This window comes from Hippopotamus amphibius, chromosome 9 (assembly GCF_030028045.1).
Source record: "Hippopotamus amphibius kiboko isolate mHipAmp2 chromosome 9, mHipAmp2.hap2, whole genome shotgun sequence".
Taxonomy (NCBI): domain Eukaryota; kingdom Metazoa; phylum Chordata; class Mammalia; order Artiodactyla; family Hippopotamidae; genus Hippopotamus; species Hippopotamus amphibius.
In genome coordinates this window covers 136,282,760-136,306,930 of record NC_080194.1, presented here as the reverse complement: position 1 = coordinate 136,306,930, position 24,171 = coordinate 136,282,760, and the positions used below count along the sequence as shown (strand labels likewise).

The 24,171-nt window shown below is 38.6% G+C and overlaps 1 protein-coding gene across 7 annotated transcripts in view; it reads left to right on the top strand.

The window, feature by feature from the left end:
* Positions 1-21,923, top strand: part of SMG1 (SMG1 nonsense mediated mRNA decay associated PI3K related kinase) — a 95,350-nt gene extending 73,427 nt beyond the window's left edge. For 4 of the 7 annotated variants that reach the window (XM_057695983.1, XM_057695980.1, XM_057695979.1 and 1 more), the window contains 18 exons: positions 633-823; positions 1,534-1,706; positions 1,852-2,131; positions 2,888-3,160; positions 3,396-3,630; positions 3,792-4,018; positions 6,575-6,725; positions 6,828-7,017; positions 7,190-7,659; positions 8,304-8,441; positions 9,785-9,937; positions 11,022-11,201; positions 11,915-12,142; positions 12,919-13,130; positions 13,295-13,401; positions 14,489-14,668; positions 14,747-14,853; positions 17,270-21,923. In XM_057695983.1, coding sequence (XP_057551966.1) covers positions 633-823; positions 1,534-1,706; positions 1,852-2,131; positions 2,888-3,160; positions 3,396-3,630; positions 3,792-4,018; positions 6,575-6,725; positions 6,828-7,017; positions 7,190-7,659; positions 8,304-8,441; positions 9,785-9,937; positions 11,022-11,201; positions 11,915-12,142; positions 12,919-13,130; positions 13,295-13,401; positions 14,489-14,668; positions 14,747-14,853; positions 17,270-17,347 — 3,573 coding nt within the window. In that variant the 3' untranslated portion in view covers positions 17,348-21,923. Of the gene's footprint in view, positions 1-632; positions 824-1,533; positions 1,707-1,851; positions 2,132-2,887; positions 3,161-3,395; positions 3,631-3,791; positions 4,019-6,574; positions 6,726-6,827; positions 7,018-7,189; positions 7,660-8,303; positions 8,442-9,784; positions 9,938-10,646; positions 11,202-11,914; positions 12,143-12,918; positions 13,131-13,294; positions 13,402-14,488; positions 14,669-14,746; positions 14,854-17,269 lie in introns of those variants that run through there. The other 3 variants (XM_057695981.1, XM_057695984.1, XM_057695985.1) reach the window with 3 other exon arrangements.
* Positions 21,924-24,171: the final 2,248 nt, after the last annotated feature.

Sequence of the window (24,171 nt, the reverse complement as noted above, 5' to 3'; positions counted from 1 at the left end):
GGCCCGGGTTCCAGCCCTGGTCAAGGAACTTAAAATCCCACAAGCTGTGGGGCAGGGCCAAAAGAGAAAAGTTAACATGTCCATAAGAAAGTTGAGTGAAGCTATTGTTCTGAAATTGTTTTTGCAAGATAGTAGTGTGTAATATTGAAGTGGCAACGAAGTAGGGCAGTTTGCTGTGATCTTTTACTAAGAAATACTCCTGTGCCAAGATACACAGTCACAGTCACACATGGGGAGGTGAGTTAATGATTTGAAAAGATTATACCTTTTTTAAATACACTGAAATGTGTTTACCAGTGACTATTTTAAGTGTTCTTTAATTGGATAGCCTCCCTCCTTCTTGGTTTTAATATCATGGTAGCCAGTGATGCTAATCTTGTTTTGTGCGGCATGGTGGTAACTGCATGTTATTGTGGAATTGAGTCTTCATTTATGGCCATGTGAATTGACCGTATTAGTTATCTTTGTGAAAAATGCAGGTGGTGCCATCACGCAAACACACACCCTGGCTTTGTTGAGATTTAAGTAGAATAACATGTGCAGCGTGTCCTTCTAACATGGTCCTTCGGACAGACATCATCATAGCTCACAGTTGGCCCTATAAGAATCTTCCTAATAATGTCTTTTTACAGGTGAACTGGTTTAAGAATAGGGATGAGATGCTGGTTGTACTTCCGAAGCTGGACAGCAGCTTAGATGAATACCTCAGTTTGCAAGAGCAACTAACAGATGTGGAAAAGCTGCAGGGCAAACTGCTGGAAGAAATAGAGTTTCTAGAAGGAGCTGAAGGAGCAGACCATCCTTCTCATACTCTGCAGCACAGGTTTAAAACAAGCGTCGAACTTTTATTTCTAAATATGTGTCATTAAGGCGAATTTTCGTGATTGTGTACATTGTCACCTTGAATTAGAATTATTGCAGCAACTCACATAAATAATCAAAGTTCTCCCAAGAACTGCAGTTTCAAAGTGTTAATAAAGCAGAATTCGCTTTATTATATTTAATTTAAATGTTTGAGTAACTGTGGGAGATGGTGGACATAGTGGTTAGAACACTGAACTTTGATTCAGAAAACCTGGGGTTTGGTGTTTTCTCTACAGTTTGTATCTAAATCCTTATTCATTTGCACAATGGATTTTGTCTACTTGGCTGAGTTTTTTTGAGTATTAAGCTAAAGTGATCTAAGTGAATGAACCTCACGGGTGCCCAAGCTCAGTGAAGGGCAGTTAAATGTGCAAGTGCCAGACGCTGCGGGAGACACGGAGGTTACTGAGACCTAGTAAACCTCAGTCTTGCACACTTCAGATAACTCAAACCCTGGCAAAGGTGGTAGAATTTTGTTTAAAATGTGAGTATAGTTAGGGAACTATAGGTTCAGGAAAAACCGGAGAAGGAAAGGACATTTGAGCCGTGCCCTCAAGATTGAAAAGGAGCTTACCAGACAGTCCAAGTATGAGCAGAATGTACTTACAGGGGGATGAAAGTACACAGAAGAAAGAACAGCCATCAATTAAAAGTTGTTCCTTTCATTAGGTATTCTGAACACACTCAACTACAGACTCAGCAAAGAGCTGTTCAGGAAGCCATCCAGGTGAAGCTGAATGAATTTGAACAGTGGATAACACATTATCAGGCTGCATTCAGTAATTTAGAAGCAACACAGCTGGCAAGTTTGCTTCAGGAGATAAGCACACAAATGGACCTTGGTATGGGTTGACTTATTTTGGATATGCATGTGAGCATGTGAGTTCTGTTGTGTGTTTATGTGTGGAGCTCTGGTTTGTACTCCCTTTCAATGACTGCTGATTTGAGGTGGTTTCACCGTGATTAATCATTATCTTTTACCAAAAGGTCCTCCAAGCTACGTGCCAGCAACAGCCTTTCTGCAGAACGCTGGCCAGGCCCACTTGATTAGCCAGTGTGAGCAGCTGGAGGGGGAAGTAGGCACCCTCCTGCAGCAGAGGCGCTCAGTGTTGCGCGGCTGTCTGGAGCAGCTGCATCACTATGCGACTGTGGCACTGCAGTACCCGAAGGCTATATTTCAGAAACATCGAATTGAGCAGTGGAAGACCTGGATGGAAGAGCTCATCAGTAACACCACAGTAGAGCGGTGTCAGGAGCTCTACAGGAAGTAAGTAGATCCCTCTTTCTTTACTTCTTGTTAGGACTGGAGGCAAAGTTGTGTTCATATTTTCAATTGCATAGTATTTTATTTTTCTGAAAGAAATGGTTGATAGAATTTAAATGGAGTCACTTTTCTCTTGGTTTTAAGAGGGTTTGACAGTGTGGTTTTTTTTTGGGGGGGGGGGGTTGTTTTTTTGGCTGTTGGGTCTTTGTTGCTGCCTGTGGGCTTTCTCTAGTTGTGAGCGGGGGCTGCTCTTCATTGCAGTGGCTTCTCTTGTTGCAGAGCACAGGCTCTAGGCACACAGGCTTCAGTAGTTGGCAGCTCAGGCTCATTAATTGTGGCTTGTGGGCTCTAGCGCACAGGCTCGGTAGTTGTGGTGCACGGGCTTAGTCGCCCCTCAGCATGTGGGATCTTCCCGGCCCAGGGCTCGAACCCGTGTCCCCTGCATTGGCAAGTAGATTCTTAACCACTGCACCACCAGGGAAATCCTGACTGTGTTTTTCCTAATTAATTAAATGTATCCCAGTGTAAGAGTGGTGGGATCAGGGTAAAGAGAGCTGAATTCAAATGTTGATTTGAATATCACTTGCTAACAGCTCATCTTAGGAAGTTACTTTCACTCTTGAGACCTTTTCTGTAAAATGGAAATAATGATTTCTACTCTTCAGGGTTTGAGGATCAAGTGCAATAATCCGTATTGTCTTTTTTAGTATTCTGTAAGGCGTGAACTTTCTTTACAAGCACCTCTTTCTGTTTTTATAGATATGAAATGCAGTATGCACCCCAGCCACCCCCAACAGTGTGTCAGTTCATCACTGCCACTGAGATGACCCTGCAGCGGTACGCAGCAGACATAAATAGCCGGCTTATTAGACAGGTGGAACGTTTGAAACAGGAAGCTGTCACTGTACCTGTTTGTGAAGATCAGTTGAAAGAAATTGAACGTTGTATCAAAGTTTTCCTTCATGAGAATGGAGAGGAAGGATCTTTGAGTCTAGCAAGTGTTATTATTTCTGCCCTTTGTACCCTCACAAGGTGAGTTACCTGACCACGTATTGAGACCATTTCATTGTCTTGTGAACATTGTTGCTTATTGAGATGTAACATGAGCAAACGTGTCTTTTGTTTGATCCCAAAATTAAGCTATCCTTTTACTATCATTAGTCTTACCCAGTGTAAGACTGCTTTATTTCCTTTCAGAGTTTGAGGTATCCCATTTATGTGTGTTTAGCTAAGTCAGTTTCGCCCTACAAATATTTATGTCATTCAGGCGTAACCTAATGATGGAAGGTGCAGCTTCGAGTGCTGGAGAGCAGCTGGTTGATCTGACTTCTCGGGATGGAGCCTGGTTCTTGGAGGAACTCTGCAGTATGAGCGGAAATGTCACATGCCTCGTTCAGTTACTGAAGCAGTGTCACCTAGTGCCGCAGGACTTAGACATTCCTAACCCTATGGAAGCATCTGAGGCCGTTCACTTAGCTAATGGTGTATACACCTCACTTCAGGTGAGCACTTCTAAATTAGCTTAAGTTTTATAAGTTTGTTTTAGATATCGAACATTGTATTCCTCATCTCTGGTTCCGAAAAGCAGTTTGACTTCCTCCCTTTTAATGTTGCTTTATCTAAACTCAGAAAGCATTAAAATCTGTTTCTCACATATTTATAGGAATTAAACTCAAATTTCCGGCAAATCATATTTCCAGAAGCACTGAGATGTTTAATGAAAGGAGAATACACGTTAGAAAGTATGCTTCATGAACTGGACAGTCTTATTGAGCAGACCACTGATGGCATTCCACTGCAGACTCTAGTTGAATCTCTTCAAGCCTATTTGAGAAATGCAGCTATGGGACTTGAGGAAGAAACGCATGCGCATTACATCGATGTTGCCAGGCAAGTGAATACTACGCTATGCTCTGTTTTCTTGTGAAAGAGATGGGAAGCCAGATAAAAGTTTTCTGAGCTCTTATTTTACTGTAAGCTTACTTTTACTTTTTAGAGCAGATATGTTTATAAGCATTTATAAGTAATATATTTTTTAAAAAACTTTCATTTGAGGGAATTTCCTGGTGATCCACTTGTTAGGACTGGTGCTTTCCTTGCTGAGGGAGTGGGTTCAGTCCCTGGTCAGGAACTATAAAATCCTGCAAGCCTCACAGCATGGCCAAAACAAACAAACAAAAACAAAACAAAACAAAACAAAAAACCCTTTTATTTGGAAATAATTACAGATTCATAGGAAGTTGTGTTTTGTTTTTTTTTTTTAAAAAGTGTGCAGGGAGGTCTTGTGTACTGTTCATCCCTCCTTCAGTGTAGCATTTTGCATACCTATGGTACAGTTGCAACATCATGAAATTGACATTGGCACAGTCCACAGAGCTTATTCAGATTTCACCAGTTACACATGCACCCGTGTGTGTGTGTGTGTGTGTGTGTGTAGTTTTATCACATACGTATATGTGTTCTTTTAGGGCTGTAGTTTCCTCATACATGTGCACATACACAAAGTGCAGTGTGGTTTATTTTTTAAGCCAGCCCTTGGAACTCCATGGAAGCATTTGAGCCAGTGGAGTATACACCCCACTTCAGGTGAACACTTTTGAGTTAGCTTAAGTTTTATACGTTTGTTTTAGGTATTGAACATTGTATTCTCAGCTCTTAAATCTAGGAAAACAATTTGATTTTGGAACCTGTAGAGGTTGGGCAGTTTCTCCAGCCATGCACTGCACCCGAAGCTAAGCCCTAAGCCCTTTGTCCCTGGTGACCCAACTCGTGTTTCTTTGGCATTCTGATGTCCAGTTTCCTTCAGAAAGTATAATTGATAGAGTAGAAATGAATTGACTTACCATGCTTCCTCCCACGGGAAAATTCCAAGATAAAAGAAAGTAGAGAGAGGACTTCCCTGGTGGTCCTGTGGTTAAGACTCTGAGCTCCCAACGCAGGGGGCCTGGGGTTCCATCCGTGGTCAGGGAGCTAGATTCCACATGCTGCAACTAAGGATTCTGAATGCTGTAACTAAGACCCGGGACAGCCAAATAAATACGTAAATTTTTTTTAAAGTAAAGAGAATAGTATCATGAACCCTCATTTTACCACCTTCAGTAATTACCTGCACCTGGTTAATCTTTTTTTTTTTGGCACCTGATTAATCTTGTTTAAATTGTACTGCTCCAGTTACTTTGAAGCAAATACCTTTTCATTCTTAAACTGCAGGAAATATATATCCAAAATGTAAACTTATTTTTCTTAATTTATGATGCCCTTATTTCACCAAAAAAGGTGAAAACTCCTTAATGTTTTCTTTTATCCTGCATTCAGAATTTTCCTATTTTCTCATGTTTCTTTTAGTTGTTTTACCATAAAATTAAATGAGTGTAATTAGTATAGCATAAGCATAAATGTGAGCTAGATAGTGATTTAGATTATCTTCTCAAGAGATTTATTATGAAATTTCTACTATTATTTTAAAAGTTAGATGCTAAATTTATACACTTTTCTTTCCCACAAAATTTCAGCCCTTATTTTTCCTTAATATCTAATCTAGATTCCCTTTACTCTCAAATGGAGCAATGTTTACTTCCATTTGAGAGTGTATGCATTGGGTGACAGACAGACATGTTTGATTCTGTTACAGCCTGTGTGTATCTTGTGTTAGAGAAACTTTTGATAATCTCAAGGAAAATTTTATACCATCATACAGCTCTTTTCCATTAGACATTTCTCTGGTAGCCTAAATTTTAAATTCTCGTGTAACAACTCTTAATAGTTTTATAGCTATCTCTGTATGTGCGTGTAATAAAGTTGAAAATCTAGTTAACATTAGTTTTACTGATAGTAATCGTAGGTACTGGGAATTGTATTTTTGCTTTTTTATATGAAATGTTTAGAATAGTGCTTGGATACATAGACACTATACAAAGCCTTAATATTTATTTGTTTGTTGATTGATTGATTGATTGATTGATTGGCTTATACAAGTCTTAATTTAATGATAATGTGAGAGGCAAATTTTTGAAGACCTGCCTTCAAACTATGCATTATTCAAACTCAGCATGCCAAAAATGGTAGGTATTTCCTCTTATACCATCTAGAGCTGACTCTGCCATGTGACAGCAGTGTGAACATAGTTGACAGCTTCTGCTAGGTCCTCCAGCCTTAGAGTTGTGTGATTCTTGACTATTTTTTTTTTTGATATTTGGTGTTTATATTATTTTACATTGTGTATATAAAATGAGACTAATATTTTATATGGTTCTTTTAAAAATGTCATAATTTCAAGTTTGCATAAAATTTAATCACATGAGTAATGGCTAATGACACTCCTTCCTTCATACAAAGACTTTTCCCCTAGACTCCGCATTACTAGCTGTAAGACATGTTGATCTTACGTTTTCTCCCCAATTTATTACTCTGTGGCAAGGGTCTTAACTCCCTTTTCTTTTCCTCTAGAATACTTCATGCTCAATATGGTGAATTAATCCAACCAAGGAATGGTTCAGTTGATGAAACACCAAAAATGTCAGCTGGCCAGATGCTTTTGGTAGCATTTGATGGCATGTTTGCCCAGGTCGAGACTGCTTTTGGCTTATTAGTTGAAAAGGTAAATACTAACCTGGTTTTATGAATAATGCAAGTGTAGTAAAGTAGTTGTTCAGTGTGTGAAGAGTGGAGAAATGAACTTTCTTTTCTTTCGTTTACATAGCTAAATAAGATGGAAATTCCTATAGCTTGGCGAAAGATCGACATCATAAGGGAAGCCAGGAGCACCCAAGTCAATTTTTTTGATGATGATAATCACCGACAGGTGCTGGAAGAGATTTTCTTTCTAAAACGACTACAGACAATTAAGGAGTTCTTTCGGCTCTGCGGTACCTTTTCTAAAACTTTGTCAGGTAATATTTCACACTTAAACAAATTGAATTTACTTGTGTAGTACTTTGGAGGGGGACAGAATAGGGTAGGCTTACTTTAATTGTAAATTAAAATCTTCAAGTTTTTAACTAAGCAGCAGTATTACCTTATTAGTTTTGCATGAAATACTTTAAGAAAAATTTCCTTTTTCAGGATCAAGTTCCCTTGAAGATCAGAATACTGTAAATGGGCCTGTACAGATCGTCAATGTGAAAACCCTTTTTAGAAACTCTTGTTTCAGTGAAGACCAGATGGCCAAACCGATAAAGGCCTTCACAGCTGACTTTGTGCGGCAGCTACTGATTGGACTCCCGAACCAAGCCCTAGGCCTCACGCTGTGCAGCTTCATCAGTGCTCTAGGGGTAGACATCATTGCTCAAGTGGAGGCAAAGGATTTTGGGGCTGAAAGCAAAGTCTCTGTTGATGATCTGTGTAAGAAAGCGGTGGAGCACAACATCCAGATTGGGAAGTTCTCTCAGCTGGTCATGAACAGGGCGACTGTGCTGGCGAGCTCCTACGACACTGCCTGGAAGAAGCATGACTTGGTGCGCAGGCTGGAGACTAGCATCTCCTCCTGTAAGACAAGCCTGCAGCGCGTTCAGCTGCATATCGCCATGTTTCAAGTAAGTATTTCTCTTTAAAGGGGTTTTTCCTCAATGTAGGAATTTGAAAAACTGGAGGAATTAATATAGAACAGTATAAAGAAGAGAAAAATTTTAAACTTCCTGAATTGTGCCAGCCCAGAGCAAACACAGCTTTAACATTTCAGTGCTGTCTTTCCAATTATTCCTTGTTTGTTAGGTGGATATGCCTCCTATACTAACATAATTATTTCTAAAGTGACTTTTGTTTCCTTGATTCTCTAAGCTCTGTGCATACGTCTGTCATCATTTGGGAATTCTTTTTTAGAAGCCTGTTTTTTGTTTTCTTTTTATAAACTTATTTACTGGCTGTGTTGGGTCTTTGTTGCTGCACACGGGCTTTTTCTAGTTGTGGGAGCTACTCTTTGTTGCGGTGTGCAGGCTCCTCATTGCCATGGCTTCTCTTGTTGCTAAGCACAGGCTCTAGGCACGTGGGCTTCAGTAGTTGCAGCACACGGGCTCAATAGTTGTGGCACATGGGCTTAGTTGCTCCGTGGCATGTGGAATCTCCCCAGAGCAGGGCTCAAACCCGTGTCCCCTGCATTGACAGGCAGATTCTTAACCACTGTGCCACCTAGGAAGTCCCTTTCCTGCTTATTTTATTACATTTCTTTTTCTTCGAACAGTGGCAGCATGAGGATCTCCTTATCAGTAGACCACAAGCCATGTCGGTCACACCTCCCCCTCGTTCTGCCATCTTAACCAGCATGAAAAAGAAGCTCCATACCCTGAGCCAAATTGAAACTTCAATTGCAACAGTTCAGGTGTGTTTCCAGCACATCTTTCTTTTAGAAATGACCTCCACTGTGGTGAAGTGTTGGTGCTCTGTTGTTCAGTCTGTCCTTGGCTTCTCAGCCACAGGCACACAGTACCTTTCCACTTTTAATTTATATATTTTTTTCTTACCCTCCAAAGTAACTGATTCTTAGCAGTATATTTTGAACCAAGAATAGAGACATACTAAATATTTGAAGTTTTTAATGAATTCGATATTACTGTGCCTTTATACATTGAGGGAACCTTGGTAATGGTAAAAACTTGGATATCAAATTTGTTTTCTGAAATGCATATAAACCAGTTGTATTTGGCTTATCATTAATATCCAAGAAGCTTAGGCATTTCTTACTTCTATTGTGTAGTTAGTTAATGGAATTTTGTGATGTCAAAGGCAGAGTACATTTTTCCAAGCCATTGCTATTAACTGTATTTTTTGGTCATTTCAGCAAAATATTTAATCTTGCTTTCCTTTTTTTAAATAAGAGAAACTGGTCTTGGTGATGGTTTTATATATATGTCTATAGTGCGTATTCTTATATCTCATATACTCAGTAGTAACTGACATTTTTCTGTTCTTTTTATAGATTAATATTAGTGTAAAGTCAAGCATAATCACTTGTAATATTTGTAAAATTTTTAATAAACTTTTCTGGAGCTCACTTCTGTGAAGATTGAATACATTTTCTCTACAGCATATTAGTCCTAGTTTTCAATTTAGGGAAATGAACTCATGCCCTTTCTGATTTTAGAGGTTGTATATGTGAGAGAAAGGAAAGAAAGAGGGAGGGGGAGAGCGAGACAGAGAGAGAAAGAGCACGTGTGCATGAGAGAGAGAATATGAATGTGAATTCCTCTGCTTGAAATGTTGAATAAACAGTGAAACAACTTCGTTGTATAAAACCTTCCTTGTCATGATAATCTGGCTGGATTTTTATCATTATTCATAAACTTTTACATTTGTGGGAATGTGATTTTTTCTTTCACAATTAAAAGTATAAATGAATTTTCTTGTAGATAGCGTATATAGTGCAGTGAGAATTTGTAGCGTTTTGTTGTAAAGACTATTTAAAAATGAAAATGAAACTTCTTTCTGCAAATTTTAAGACAATAAACTGAAAGCCAATCCTTATGTCCCCAAACATGTTTAGCCTTAAATATTCAACGTGAAATAAAGATTCATTCCAAAAGGTGAGAGTTGTTAAACATATGTTTTTTTCCAAGTTACTTATGCCCCATTCTACTTCTTTTGAATCTCTTGTATTTATTAAAATGCTCAACAGACAGGAAGTGGAGAGTGTCGTATTCACTGAGATTCTGCTGGCTTTTATAGGAGAAACTGGCGGCACTTGAAGCAAGTATTGAACAGCGTCTCAAGTGGGCAGGTGGTGCCAACCCTGCTTTGGCACCTGTACTACAAGATTTTGAAGCAACAATAGCTGAAAGAAGAAATCTTGTTCTTAAAGAGAGCCAGAGAGCAAGTCAGGTACAGGCACCCATGTGCACCATTTTGTTTTCAGTTGCAGGGTTATATAACTGATTGGAAGTTACATGAGGGATAATTAGGAGTAGCTTGAGAGCCACCCTATAGTTCACAGCACTGGGGAGAGGGACTGATAGGCCTTGGGGGAGGGGGAGGGGGTGTCCTTAGGCTGAGCTCACAGCTAGTTATTTCCCTAGACCCTTATTGCCTCCAGCCTCTTGGAAAATAAAGAGTTTAATTCCATAGTTATCTAAGATTTTCTTTATATGCAACTAAGATTATCCAAAACTTTCAATGCTATTTTTCCACATGGCAATAAAATGTCTTATGACCTTGTGTATTGCCAGAGGTTGTGGATTAACTTTGTTGCAATTGAGAGCAAAAAAAACAACAGAAAAACTGCTATATAGTTTTTAATCAGGCACAAAATTGGACTAATATGATTCCTGTATCCCATATACCCATTACCAGAATTTAATAGTTATCAACTTAAGTCCTACTTTATTTCCTCTATACTTCCTACTCCTCCTTCCCATCCCATATTTAATGGAAATCCCAAATATTATATCATTTTACCCGTAAATATTTCCATATTTATCTATAAAGATGAGAACTATTTAGGAACATAATCACAATATTATTATTGTACCTTAAAAGTTGTGCTTAATATTGTCAAATGTCTAATTAGTGTTTTCTGATCTTTACGTTAAAGTTAGGCAGGCGTGGAAGCAGAAGGGGAGCATTTCAGGTTGGAATTTGGACATAACACAAACTGCTGCTGAATATGATGAGAGTTTTATTATGGAGTAAAGTGTTTGTATAGAAAACAATCATACAGAAGATACATTTACCTAATTCTACTTAGGTGCTTTTGGCCATCTCAGACTTAACAGCATCAACCAAAAAATATTCATTTATTTCCAGCTTTTATAAGGAGTAGGTCTGTTTCCCACAAGAGTCATGCATTCATACATTTTCAGGACCTGGTCCTGAATTCTGGAAATGAAAAGGTAGTATTTTTTTGTTTTATTAATTGCAGTTTTTTTCCTCATTGTGATGGTTCCACTCCTCTTTTTCCTCTTCACAGGTCACTTTCCTCTGCAGCAATATCATTCATTTTGAAAGTTTACGAACTAGAACTGCAGAAGCCTTAAACCTGGATGCCGCATTATTCGAACTAATCAAACGGTGTCAGCAAATGTGTTCATTTGCATCACAGTTTAACAGTTCAGTCTCTGAGTTAGAGCTTCGTTTGTTACAGAGGGTGGTAAGTCTTGAATCTTGGTGGGAGTGAAGAGATTGTATGATTAAAATCAGACCAACGATACGCCCTCAGGATCAATTTAATATATTCACTAGTTTACGTTTATTGAGCATGTACTGTATATGAGATGTTATGAGGGAAACAACGGTAACTAAACCTTGCTTTTAGCCCCCAAGGAACTATTTACGCAAATAATACAATGAACGAAAAAGTGAAAACTCTCAGAGCTACAATTGGAAGTACTGTGGAGGTTCGGAGGGGAGGAGAAAGCCAGTGTGTAGCAAACGACTCAGATGCACTGAAAGTAAAGTAGCAGACAGAGGGCTAGTGGAAGATGACTGCTGGAATATTAAGTTGATAAATTCGGCATTTCTATTTTCTAAGGAAGGCTTTAGACTTAGGAGACTCTGGTTTCATTTTGAAGAGTGATTTACAGTGGGGTTTAGGGTCCTGGATATGGGTCATCTTTGTTATTCCAAATATATTTTCTTAGGCTTTAAACTTTAAGCATTTATTCCCTGTATGGTTATGCAAAAAAGTCAAAAATCTTTGTGTTTCATAGGTTGTTTAAATTATCATCAAGTACTGTTTTGTAGGCAGCTGAGGTTCTTTGTGTTGACCTGAGTTATGAATGTCTTTTGAGATGATGATGAAGAAAAGACTCTTATATTATTCTGGCTGATACTTACAACCAAACAAATGCTTATTCTGTTTAGGACACGAGTCTCGAACATCCTATTGGCAGCTCTGAATGGCTTTTGTCAGCACACAAACAACTAACCCAGGATATGTCTACTCAGAGAGCAATTCAGACAGAGAAAGAGCAGCAGATAGAAACGGTCTGTGAAACCATTCAGAATCTGGTTGATAATATAAAGACTGTGCTCACCGGTCATAACCGGCAGCTTGGAGATGTCAAGCATCTCCTGAAAGCAATGGCCAAGGTAAGACTAATACCACTGACACATAATTACTCCCCCCTTTTATAAAATTACAAGTAGGGTTTTTTTCTCATAAATAAAACTAATTTCTCTCAGGTCATATTTCCAGTTTGTTTGTCACTGAGTTAATTTGTGTTTTCATCAACTATTTTTTTTAAGCAGGTAGTAAATATAAAGTAATATTCTAATTTTATATATAGAGAAACTGGGGCTTAGAGAAATTGATTTATCCAAAGTCACATAACTTACAGAAGAGCTGAAACTTGAACTTAGTCTCACAGAGTGTTTAGATCTCCAACCTCTCTTGCACCTCCCTACCCAAACTCGTACAGCTTGCTTCCAAATAAATGAAATATTGTCTCTTCCCTCTAGTATTGTACAGAATCTAGATAGTAGGAAACTGAATGCCCGGAAAATGCTGCGTTACTTGATCATCACAAAACAGTAAATCATTAACTTTTTGGATTTTTTTTTTTTTTTTTGCCTGCACCAAGTGGCTTGCAGGATCTTGCCCAGGGATTGAACCCGTGTCCCTTGCAGTGGAAGCACAAAATCCTGACCACTGGACTGCCATGGCATTTCCTGGACTTATTTTTAATTGTGCTGGAGTTTTTATGCTAGAAACAAGATTCCTGTAGGAAAGGAATTAAATTGTAATAAGCATATTAAACACTGATATTTGAAAAACACTCATTACCTGTTATCCACAAGGTGACTATCTTAAGAGTAATTACTGAAGCAAATGCCATTTTTCTTAATCATTAACATACTGATTCCAGGATGAAGAGGCTGCCCTGGCAGATGGTGAAGACGTTCCCTATGAGAACAGTGTTAGGCAGTTCTTGAGTGAATATAAATCATGGCAAGACAGCATTCAGACGGTGCTCTTTACATTAGTCCAAGCCATGGGTCAGGTTCGAAATCAAGAACATGTTGAAATGCTCCAGGAAATAACTCCCACCTTGAAAGAACTAAAAACACAAAGTCAGAGGTAAGAATGCCTTCTGGCCTGAATTTAAAATATAAGCAAAACATTTGGTAGAGTAAGTTTTATTTTATTTAATTCATTTAATTTTTTTCTCCGTGTTGTTCATATTTGTCGGTAGCTATTTGCTGAAGCATCTCATAAATGAGCCATTTTATTTTATATTTCAGTGTCTATAATAATTTAGTGAGTTTTGCATCACCCTTAGTCACTGATGCAACAAATGAATGTTCGAGTCCAACGTCATCTGCTACTTATCAGCCATCCTTTGCTGCAGGTAAGACTCCCCTACTTCAGAAAAATCTGAGCCCTGGCCTGTTAATAATTTACTCATAGATGCTAGGATGTTTAATGCGTGTCTAATATGTTTATAGTCATCACCTTTGTAAAGGGATTTCCTGAAGAACCTATTTACAAAACAGAAATTGTCACAGATGTAGGAAAGGGGGAAAGGGGGGAGGGATAAGTTGGGAGATTGGGGTTGACATGTATACACTACTATATGTAAAATAGGTAACTAATAAGAACCTATTGTGTAGCACAGGGAACGCTACTCAGTACTCTCTAATGACCTATATGGGAATAGAATCTAAAAAAGAGTGGATATATGTATATGTATAACTGACTCACTTTGCTGTACAGCAGAAACTAACACAACATTGTAAATCAACTGTACTCCAATTTTAAAAAAATTATTTTAAATAAAGTGTTTCCCTAAGCTCTTGTCAGATCATAAACTGAACAAATTTGGCTTAATTTTAAGAGTACTTAAGTTAGAGAGTAAAAATACTGTATGTTCCACTACTTTGTAAATAGTTTATTTTATGATTATAAAATATCTGTCTGTTAGGGAAATACAGAAAAATAATTAATAGAAAAATCTGTAGTTCCATTCCAGTTAGAGGTGGAACCACTGTGTTTGTTGACTGACTTCTGTGTGCATGCACGCACACACACACAAGCCGGTTCATTTCTGTGAATGCAACTTTTGTTGCCTTTTCCCACTTAATATTCAATTGCTAATTTCCCTATCATTAAGTAATCTTTTTAAAAATGACTTAATAGCCAGATTTAGTGTGCCATTCTATGACTTTACTGTATTCATTGTTGGACAGTTAAGATATTTGTAATTTTTTAATGCCTCAACAAGCTCGTGAGCATCATTGTACAAATTTATATCTGAATATCTAGCTGTTTAGGCTGTATTTTTAGGAGGAGATTTTATTTTAAGGGATAAGGACTTTAAGGTTGTAAAATCACATCTTGTATCAGGGCTGTCCATTTGTAGTTGATTGAGAGAGCACTGCCCTGCTCCTCTGTTTTCTGTCAACATGTCGATTGAGCTGCCAACTCTGTCTGTGTAGCAGTCCGGAGCAACACTGGCCAGAAGACTCAGCCTGATGTCATGTCACAGAACGCTAGAAAGCTGATTCAGAAAAATCTAGCTACATCAGCAGATACTCCACCAAGCACCATTCCAGGAACTGGCAAGAGTGTTGCCTGTAGTCCTAAGAAGGCCGTCAGAGACCCTAAAACTGGAAAAGGTAATTAGTTAGAATAAGGATACCTTAAACATTAACACAAAGTGGTGGTTTGACTTACACGTTTCCCTTGCTTCATAGCTGTGCAGGAGAGAAACTCCTATGCAGTGAGTGTGTGGAAGAGAGTGAAAGCCAAGTTAGAGGGCCGAGATGTTGATCCGAATAGAAGGATGTCAGTTGCTGAACAGGTGACCATTTTTTAAACTTGAGCTACATATTTTGTTTGTTTTGTTTATAAGTTTATTTTATTTATTTATTGGCTGCGTTGTGTCTTCATTGCTGCACACGGGCTTTCTCTAGTTGCTGTGAGCGGGGGCTACTCTTCATTGTGGTGCGCAGGCTCCTAATTGTAGTGGCTTCTCTTGTTGTGGAGCACAGGCCCTAGGCGCGTGGGCTTCAATAGTTGCAGCACATGGGCTCAGTAGTTGTGGCTTACGGGCTCTAGAGCACACAGGCTCAATAGTTGTGGCACCCAGGCTTAGTTGCCCCATGGTATGTGGACTCTTCCCAGGGCAGGGCTCGAACCTGTGTCCCCTGCATTGGCAGGCGTATTCTTTACCACTGCGCCACCTAGGATGTCTAGCTACACATTTTAATGCTGCCTAAACAGTATAGGTTTAAAGATCCCCTGACCCCTATCCTTGGTGGTATATCAAGAACTAAGGAACTTAAATCTGTTTTCAGACTTCAGAAGATTTTGAGTAACACAGCTCCAGGATTATCAAGTATTCAGCATTTGACTCTGACTCTACCCTATTAGCACTTTCCTTTTCCCCCAGTCCTCTTTTAACAAAAATTTGAGGAGTGGCTTGACCCTCTCTCCTCCAACAGAAGATAGTTAATTTGCATTTTAGAGAGGGATATGTGAAGGTTTCAAATGAAATGAGGATGATATCTTGGGTGTCATAGTATCTATAAATAAGTAGTATCTATAGAGTGTTCTTGGGTGTCAGTTTGTCTGAAGTTATTACTCTGAAATTTTATCATTAGTATTATTAAAATTGTATATATAAATTCAGAATGAATTATTTTCCCCACAGCTGTTTGACAAGTTTCACACCTACAGAAATGTAGGAATGCTCATATACTCTTTACCTAGGATTGGTAAACCAGTTGTTACTGTTTTCTTACATTTGCCTTATCTTTCTGTGTATGTGTGTGCACGCACACAGTTTTTCAGAACCATATTTGAGAGTTAGTTGCAGACATTGTAACACTTCAAGCCTAAATGCTTTGTTCCTAAACAAAACATTGTAATAATACATAGCTATGATATAATTATATAATTATCAACTAAGGAAACTTAATATTGCTGTTGATGTATTGACTGCTATCCAACATTGAGTTCGTATTCAGATTTCCCCATTATCTTCAAATGTCCTTCCTCTCTTTACTGCCACCCCCTGCACCTCCCCCACCCCAAAGATTTAGTCAAGGCTTATGCTGAATGTCAGGTACTTGTTCTACTTTTAGTTTCCTTTAATGTCTAAAACAGTTCCCGAGCCTTTTCTTTTTCTTTTATGACATTTAAGTTTTTGATGTGTCCAGACCACTTGGTTTGCAGAATGTGCCTCAGTTTGTATTTGTCTGATATTTTCTTCATAATTAGATGCAGAATCAACATTTTTGGCAGGAATACTTTGCCAAGGAACATGTGTCTGTTGGTGCCATCTTTGTTGTTATTAAGGTAGATCACTTGGTTAAGGGTAGTGTTCTCCTGGATTCTCCATTACACATATGTCTTTTCTTCTGTGGGGTAAAAATTTGAGACTTGTGAATATCCTATTTTCCAGTGGTCTGGCATCCACAATTCAAATTTAACATCAGCAAGGAAAGCTTTTTTAAATTTTAGACACTGTTACATCTCTGTATAGGACCTGAGCTTAAGCTCTTCTTGGTTAAGAGTCATTCTTTGGAAAGAATATGTCAAGTTTGTTAGAAACCGTGGACAGTGTTCTGTGTCCAGGGGTATCTTTACTTCCAGAAACTTTCTGGTAGGTTAATGGGTTGTGTGCTTTCATAACTGTGCATCTAAGGTTTCTGTTTAAAGGATGCTTGGCTATTGTGCTTTTTATTCTGATAGTTATTAAATTTTATATGAAAAAGTTAAGGGGCTCACAGGAGTGGGGTAAGTATAGAGTTCTTTGCGCACACCTTTTGGTGTAGGTTATAATTCAGCAGCCATCTATTTTACCATATAATTGGACCCTGATGGGTGCTCTGGATAGAGATATGATTATATCTCTTGCTATAGAAGAAAATTTAGCTGAGTCAGAATCAACAGATATTTGCTGAGTACCAAACTTGTGTTCTAGAATCTTCTGGTCACTTTTTAATACACCTAAGCATTTGCGCAGTGAATTCACATGTTTAATCCCAAGAGCACCTGTGGGGTCAGTGGCACTCTCTCTTCATCTAAGGATTCTTAAGGCTCAAAGGGGATTGTGACTTTCCCAGGACACACATTCGTAAATTATGGAATTATGAGGGAAGCTCAGATTAGATTAGAAACTTTCTCTTAAACAGTTCAAAGAACTCATGTATATGAACCATGTTATTTCAAGTTTTATATGGCTTTAAATTCTATCCTGTCTATTTTTACAGGTTGACTATGTCATTAAGGAAGCAACTAATCTAGATAACTTGGCTCAGCTGTATGAAGGTTGGACAGCCTGGGTATGAATGGCAAGGCAGTAGATGAGTCTGGTTAAGCGAGGTCAGACATCTACCAGAATCAACTCAGCCTCAGGCATCCACAGCCACACCACAGTCGGTGGTGATGCAACTGGGGGCTTACTCTGAGGAAACCTAGGAAATCTCGGTGCACTAGGAAGTGAATCCTGCAGGACAGCTGCACTCAGGGATACGCCCAACACCATGGCCTGCAACCCCAGGGTCAAGGGTGAAAGAAAGAAAGCTCACCGCCTGAACACGGAGATTGTCTTTCTGCCACAGAACAGCTGCAAACGTGTCAGGAGGTTAGCTGCAGAAAGAAACCGGGATGCCGGGGAGCACAGAGTGATTTGGAACTCCATTCCACCTGACCCTGTGTGTACAACCCAGGAAAAAACAAACCCCGCTCAGAAACAGAGAAAACTGGGGCCGCGAAGAAATCACAGCCAAGGAAGATTTGATGCATTCAGATTGTTGAGTAACACTTGTTGCTTGGCAACAGTACTGGTTGGGTTGACCAGTAAGTACAAAAAGGCTATGCGATATGAATTTCAGAAATGAACTGAAGAAGGAGAGCTATGTAGCAGATACACTACATTGGAAGAACTTACTTCTGAAATGAAGGGAAAAAAACCCCACCCCATCATCGTCCTCCCCAATCCCCACCATCTGCCTGTGCCCCTTTACCTGATCTAGTAGATTAGCCATCTTTCACATTCACTTTTATTTCAGTCCTTATATTTCATATACTTCCATCTTGATGCTGTTAACAACTTTATATTTGGAGTGATGAACAGAAATTTTTCCAAAACTGCTGGTAACATGGAAAATGCAAGGATTGTTTAAAGGTCTGATGATCACATACGAAATGTAATTCTGGTTATTTAAGTCATTTCTGTGATTCTATCATGTACAGTTTCCAGAATTGTCACTGTGCATTCAAAAGTAATGAATCTAACAGACATTTGATTTAATGTACACTCCCCTTTTATAGTGTACATTTTTGGGAGGTCATTCAAATTTTCCCTCTTCTGTGATTGCTGTAATTTCTTTCATAGAAAGTAGCTAATCCAGTGTAATCTTTTACCTTTTTAAAAACCAGGATAGAGTACCTATTAGAGTTTTACATTGTTGATGACAGATTAACAATAAAGTGATGTTCAGGTGGAGGTAGAGTGAAATTTTTTTTAATTCATTTTTCTCATTTGATACTTTTAATTTACAATTTACAAGGTGTAAATTAAAAGTGCTTTAGTTTACTTGGCATTTTAGGACATGTATACCAAACATCAGCAAAAGTGAGAACCACCAACATCTTTTATTAAGTTCAGTTATTAGTATGTGAAGTGCTTTACTTTTTGCACAGTTTTAATAGTTTCCTGTTTAGTAGTGAATTCATGATCAAGGTTTCCTTAAATTTAGCATTGCCTTTCAGTACTGACTGGCTGTGTACGCTCAATTGTTGATCCAAAATAAAAATCCACGCCAAGATTCCTAAAATCACGTGTCAACACAAAGTAGAACATAGTTAAAATCTTGATTGAGTACATTTTTCCTGCCTTTTAGAGATTAAAACTGTGATCACTTTCTAGTCGCCAGTCTTCACAGACAAACTTGAAAGGTATTAAGGAAAAATTCCACGTAGCTCTGGCCTTTCCTGTATTCTGACTGCCACGTTAATCAGTAATCTTTAAATACTCATGGGAGAATGCATTTCAGTATCAGTGCTCTTTTAATACTTTGACAAATATTATAAGAAAGGTGGTATTTTTGAATACCCATGTGTCTAATAGCACGTTAAGGAAACTAGTGCATCAAATTTTATTTTCTTCATTCATTTTGAACCTTATTTTCACAATCAAAACAACCTATCTGGAATAATAATGCCATATTGTGTTTTGCACACTGCTTTATTTCCTAGAGGCTATTGCACTCCTCACTTGATTACCTCTACTCTCTCAAAATTAAACAGTCTTTCAACAACATTCTTTGTCATGGGGAAAAACTTTTATCACAGTGATAAGACCAGTTCACACTAGTTTGTCCCTATAGATAGTATTCAGAAATTGTTTCTTCTTTGGTGAAGAAGATAAATGAAATAGGTGAATTTTATTGCCTGTGAATTTCAGGCTTCAGAGGTACCTGGCACCTTATCCTAGAGAAAACAAATCAGCTTTACACAAAGAACATGTGCCTCTGCTAAATTATCCATCACTTTTAAAATGGTCCCTCAGAGAATAGTGTGGCATATACATGTTTGGTTGTAGGGCAGATCCAAATAACTGGTGACTTCAGAACTTGCTCTTTACTGCACTCTGGATAATAAGACCCCAGTCTGTACAGTTCAGCTTCTTCTGGGAAGTCATTCGGCAAGTAGCCTTACCCTTTTGAACTGTTGTAAGAGAACTGAACAGTTAGAGATTTAATCAGCGGTAAAAGGCATTGATGATACAGCAGATTGAGAAAACAGGGCTATATTTTGGTGATTATCTTGTAAAATAATGTAAAGTTCAGAGTGCTGTGGTTATGAAGTCATAGATTTTTGGTGATACAAAAATACCTGTGGAAAACCAGGGGTCTGCTCCTCTCCCCCCCACCCCATTCCTCCCCTTTCTCCTTCCTCTTCCTCTCTCCCTCTCCTCTCCTCCACACACACCCCCTTTCTGTGCAGTCTCTCTCATGTGCTCTTTTTTCCCCCTAAGATTCAGGGGGTACAGAATAACTTACAACCTCTTCTACAATTTGAAGTACCCTTGGAAATTGAAGTTTATCTTAAGTGTTTTGCTATCTTTAATTTTCTGGAGTTGCCTGAATTTTAGTTGATTTCTCTACAGAATTGTGGAGGCTTAGTAATTTATGGAGCTGTCTGTATTTCTCTTCTACTCTGTTTCTTTGGTGTGTCTTGCAGTATTCATTATTTCTGGTCATGAGTTCTTCACAGTTTGCTAGATGATTATTAAGATTCTTTGTGTCTGACACTTGTGAGTTGTTTGAGATGTGTGAGGTTTCTGTGTGAGAACTGATAATCAAGCTCTTGATCTGCTTTCCCTAACCTAACTTGCTTTTTTACAGCCCAAACCCCAGGTTCAGGGTTAGGGTTTGTAATACAAAGAAAAACTTCCATCACTTCTGCCCTTAACACTTGCCTCTATTATCTCAACTTAGTATGTAGTGTTCTTAATATCGTCCAATGTTTGGTGTTACCTGCATTGTTTTTAACTGTGGTTGTTCTGATGTGTGAAATTTAAGGAAAGAGCCATTAAAAAATTCCAAGCAGGGCAGTGCACGTACAGCCAAATATTAGAGTTGATGTGCAATCTTAGGTCCTTTTAAATCTGGGGTGATATAGGCAGTACTTTGAATTGAAAAGTCTTCCTGGCCTATTTTCCTCCACGTATTTGTAATTACTCTGGGGGCTTACTTGTTTTGGCAGTACTAAAATCAAAGGAGCTGGTTCTTCTTTTCTCCCAATTCTTTTCATATTGAAGAAAGCACCTACAATTCGCTTGTAAGCTTCTGTTCATATACATCAAAAATCAGTGAATGCTTTTCTATTATCACATTTAACTACCTTTGTTTTACATAAAACCAGATAAATATGAAAACCAGTGACCTTCCATTCTGTATCTTGAGCTTGTAAAATGCCAGTAATTTAGAGGTAGGACTCCCCGCCCGCCCACCCCCACCAAAAAAATATGTAGGAGGTAGACTATGTTAATGTGAGGGTGACTTCAAGAAGGCAGATCTTTTTTTTTTCTTTCAATATTTGGGTTGTATCAGAAAGATTCCTCCTATGGGGAAAAACTAGCATAAATTTTCCAAACACTGGGGAAGGAAATTCACTGTATTATGAACCCAGAAGGGTTTGTTGCACTTTTCCTGCTTTTTTTAGGCCTGGGTAACAATATCACCATCTCTTATTTAAAAAGGGGCAAATGGACTCCAATTGAGAGAAGCTTTATAGGTTCAAGGGTTAGTTGTACAACATGAACCATTTAGTCTCTTGCTTTCCATGGGAATTTGGGCTTACTGGGGAAGAGCTGTTGTGCTAATGTAAAAGTGTCATACAATTAGCTCAACTTTTGAAGATGATAAACTTAAGGAACTGATTGTTTTGAAATGCAGACTTGCAGAATGTTTTAATGTCTTTCAGAGCAGGCTTTTTTTTTTTTTCCTTGACAGTCCAAGTTTCAGCTCCTGTTTACAGTTCTTGTGTTAGTTATTTTCTGGTTTAAATTTTCCTTATATTTCCACCTGTAATGTCAATGGCAATATCATACTTCACTTGTTAATTTACTTTACCCTTATTATATAAGAGCAAATTGAGTTGAACTGAATCTTCCTTGTTCTAGTAACATTGTATAAATAAAGTGGCTTCTCTGTACAAAAGGTTGTAATGCCTCCTGATGGGTATAATTTTGTGACTGTATTTAAGATTAAAAGTTGAAAAAATCACACCAGCTTCCTGAAAATGTTCATAATGCAACTTTTGGAAAACAAAAATACATGGCCTACTTTGTGCACATTTGCATTAACATGGCAAAGATTGTATGAAATACCTGTTTTTCAAAAAATAAAGTCTTAAAAGGTGTAGCATTTAAGCTCTGAATTTGTTGAAGTAGGTTCCAGAAAACTTAATTTTGGAATATGGATAGCTTTTTTTTTTTTTTTAAAGCATTAATACCTCCAGAAGTTTAAAAACTTGATTCTAAAAAAATGTGTTTTATACTCAATGTTCTAATTGTATTTTTGAATAGCAGTGGGAAAGTTCTTAGTATTAAGACATAGTTTATTAAGCTTAATTTTATATATCTTTAAAAACTCCTGTAGAATATTATTGACATTTATATTCCCTGGTGTATGAAAGCTCTGAAGGAAAACAATGTCCAGCTTGTTTTAATATCTGGAAATCAGATTGCATTTGTTGCTGCTAGATTATGTTAGGATTTATGTTAATTGCTTAGTCACCTGATATATTTCAAAAGTTCACATCCTGCCTTTGTAGTACCAAAAACAAACTCCAAAGGAAGCTACACTAAGGGTGGGTGTTTTGTTTTGTTTTAATAATTAGGGCGATTGGAAGTTTAGTTAAAGACCTTATAGCTGTGCTCCTAGGCTGTTAAGTTGCAAATAAGTCTGGGAACATGTTCCTTGAGTAACAAATAGTCTATGGAGAAGTCATGCTGTTTGAAAGCAGTTGCTTCAGTTTTTTCACCTACCTCAATTTCACAAGCTGGTGTTGAAAAGTCTTTCTTCTGAAGTTGTACACAGGGAACTTGGGTGAAAATCAGGCACATTCTGTAGCAAAAACTGATTTCCCAAAGAACAAATGGCAATCTGATAACCCCATGCCCTCTCCTTTTGGAAGTGGATATTCCTGTGCCTATAGCATGATTTTGCACTCAGTGCTTAATATGTTCACTAACTATGCAGCTGCTGATTGTTTCGGACCTTTTGATTTTTTTTTTTTTTATTATTATTTTATTGGCTTTGTTGGGTCTTTTTTGCTGTGCGTGGTCTTTCTTTTTAGTTGCGGTGACTGGGGGCTACTCTTCATTGTGGTGCGCGGGCTCCTCATTGCTGTGGCTTCTCTTGTTGCGGAGCATGGGCTCTACGCACGTGGGCTTCAGTAGTTGCAGCACATGGACTCAGTAGTTGTGGCGCATGGGCTTAGTTGCTCTGTGGCATGTGGGATCTTCCAGGAGCAGGGATCGAACCCGTGTCCCCTGCATTGGCAGGCGGATTCTCAACCACTGCGCCACCTAGGAAGCCCTTGATTTTCTTTTGAATAGATGGGGAGGGCCTGCTCCTCAAAGTCTGCAACTTTAAAATCTCCCAAAATGGGGTATACGAACTGGCTGCATTTTATTTGCATAACCTGTTTTTCCCCAATATTCCCGTTAGTGGAACTTTGAGTCCCCTTCCCTTGCAAAGGCGTTTTTTAACCCCCCTAAAGTGTTTATAGCTGATCAGATGTTTTATTTTTTCCAAAGTTCCTTGGCAAATTTTACACCTTTATGAAATTCACAATGCTTCTGTCACCCTAGTTTTCTTAGGGGCAGCATGTGGTCTGTAGCTGCGTTGGCTCACATTTCTTTATGTCTTCCCTGAACTCCTATGAACCTGGTAGTTATTTAAGGAGTGCTTTTAAAATAAACTTAAACTCGATGGCATAATATAGATTACTATAAAAGGATAAAAGGCTGGAAGTAAAAAGCTATGGTAAGTTTTCCCGAAAGAGATACCTGACCAGGTCAACATTTGGCATTATTTGGTATTGAGTAATGAAAATGTTGATGCATTTTGAAATCCTGGAAAATACATATAAGTGTCTCACATAGACACCTAGTTCTTAAATTGCAATGACTCCACTCTTCTGAGGGTTTATGTCTTTCCCTAGCATGACCTTGGTGAGAGGATCTGTCAAAACCAGTCCTTTTTGGAGGGGGAGCGCGTAGTTTCTTAAGTGCCACACAAAGAATTTCCCCAAAGAGCCCATGAAAATAAGTCAATTTTATAAGTCGGTGCTTTTTTTTCACAAGTTCTCAAACTATGCCGAGATTTCCACACTCTCTCCGCTACCCCGGCCCCTCCTTCAAACCAACGCCTTATTCCTAATGGGTAGGGAAGGGAAAATTGCAGAAAATCTACATAAATAGCCCCTTTCACTTGTCTTCAAAACCTCCTGAGACGGGCACGAGCCTCATATCTGGCGCTAAACTGCTCAGTAGTCTGGCTAGAGCTGCCAGAACAGGGATTAGGAGAAAGGCAGGCCTGCCCAGGGGCCCCGCCAGGGCCAAGGCCACCGGCTCGGTCACGAAGAAGATCCCAAG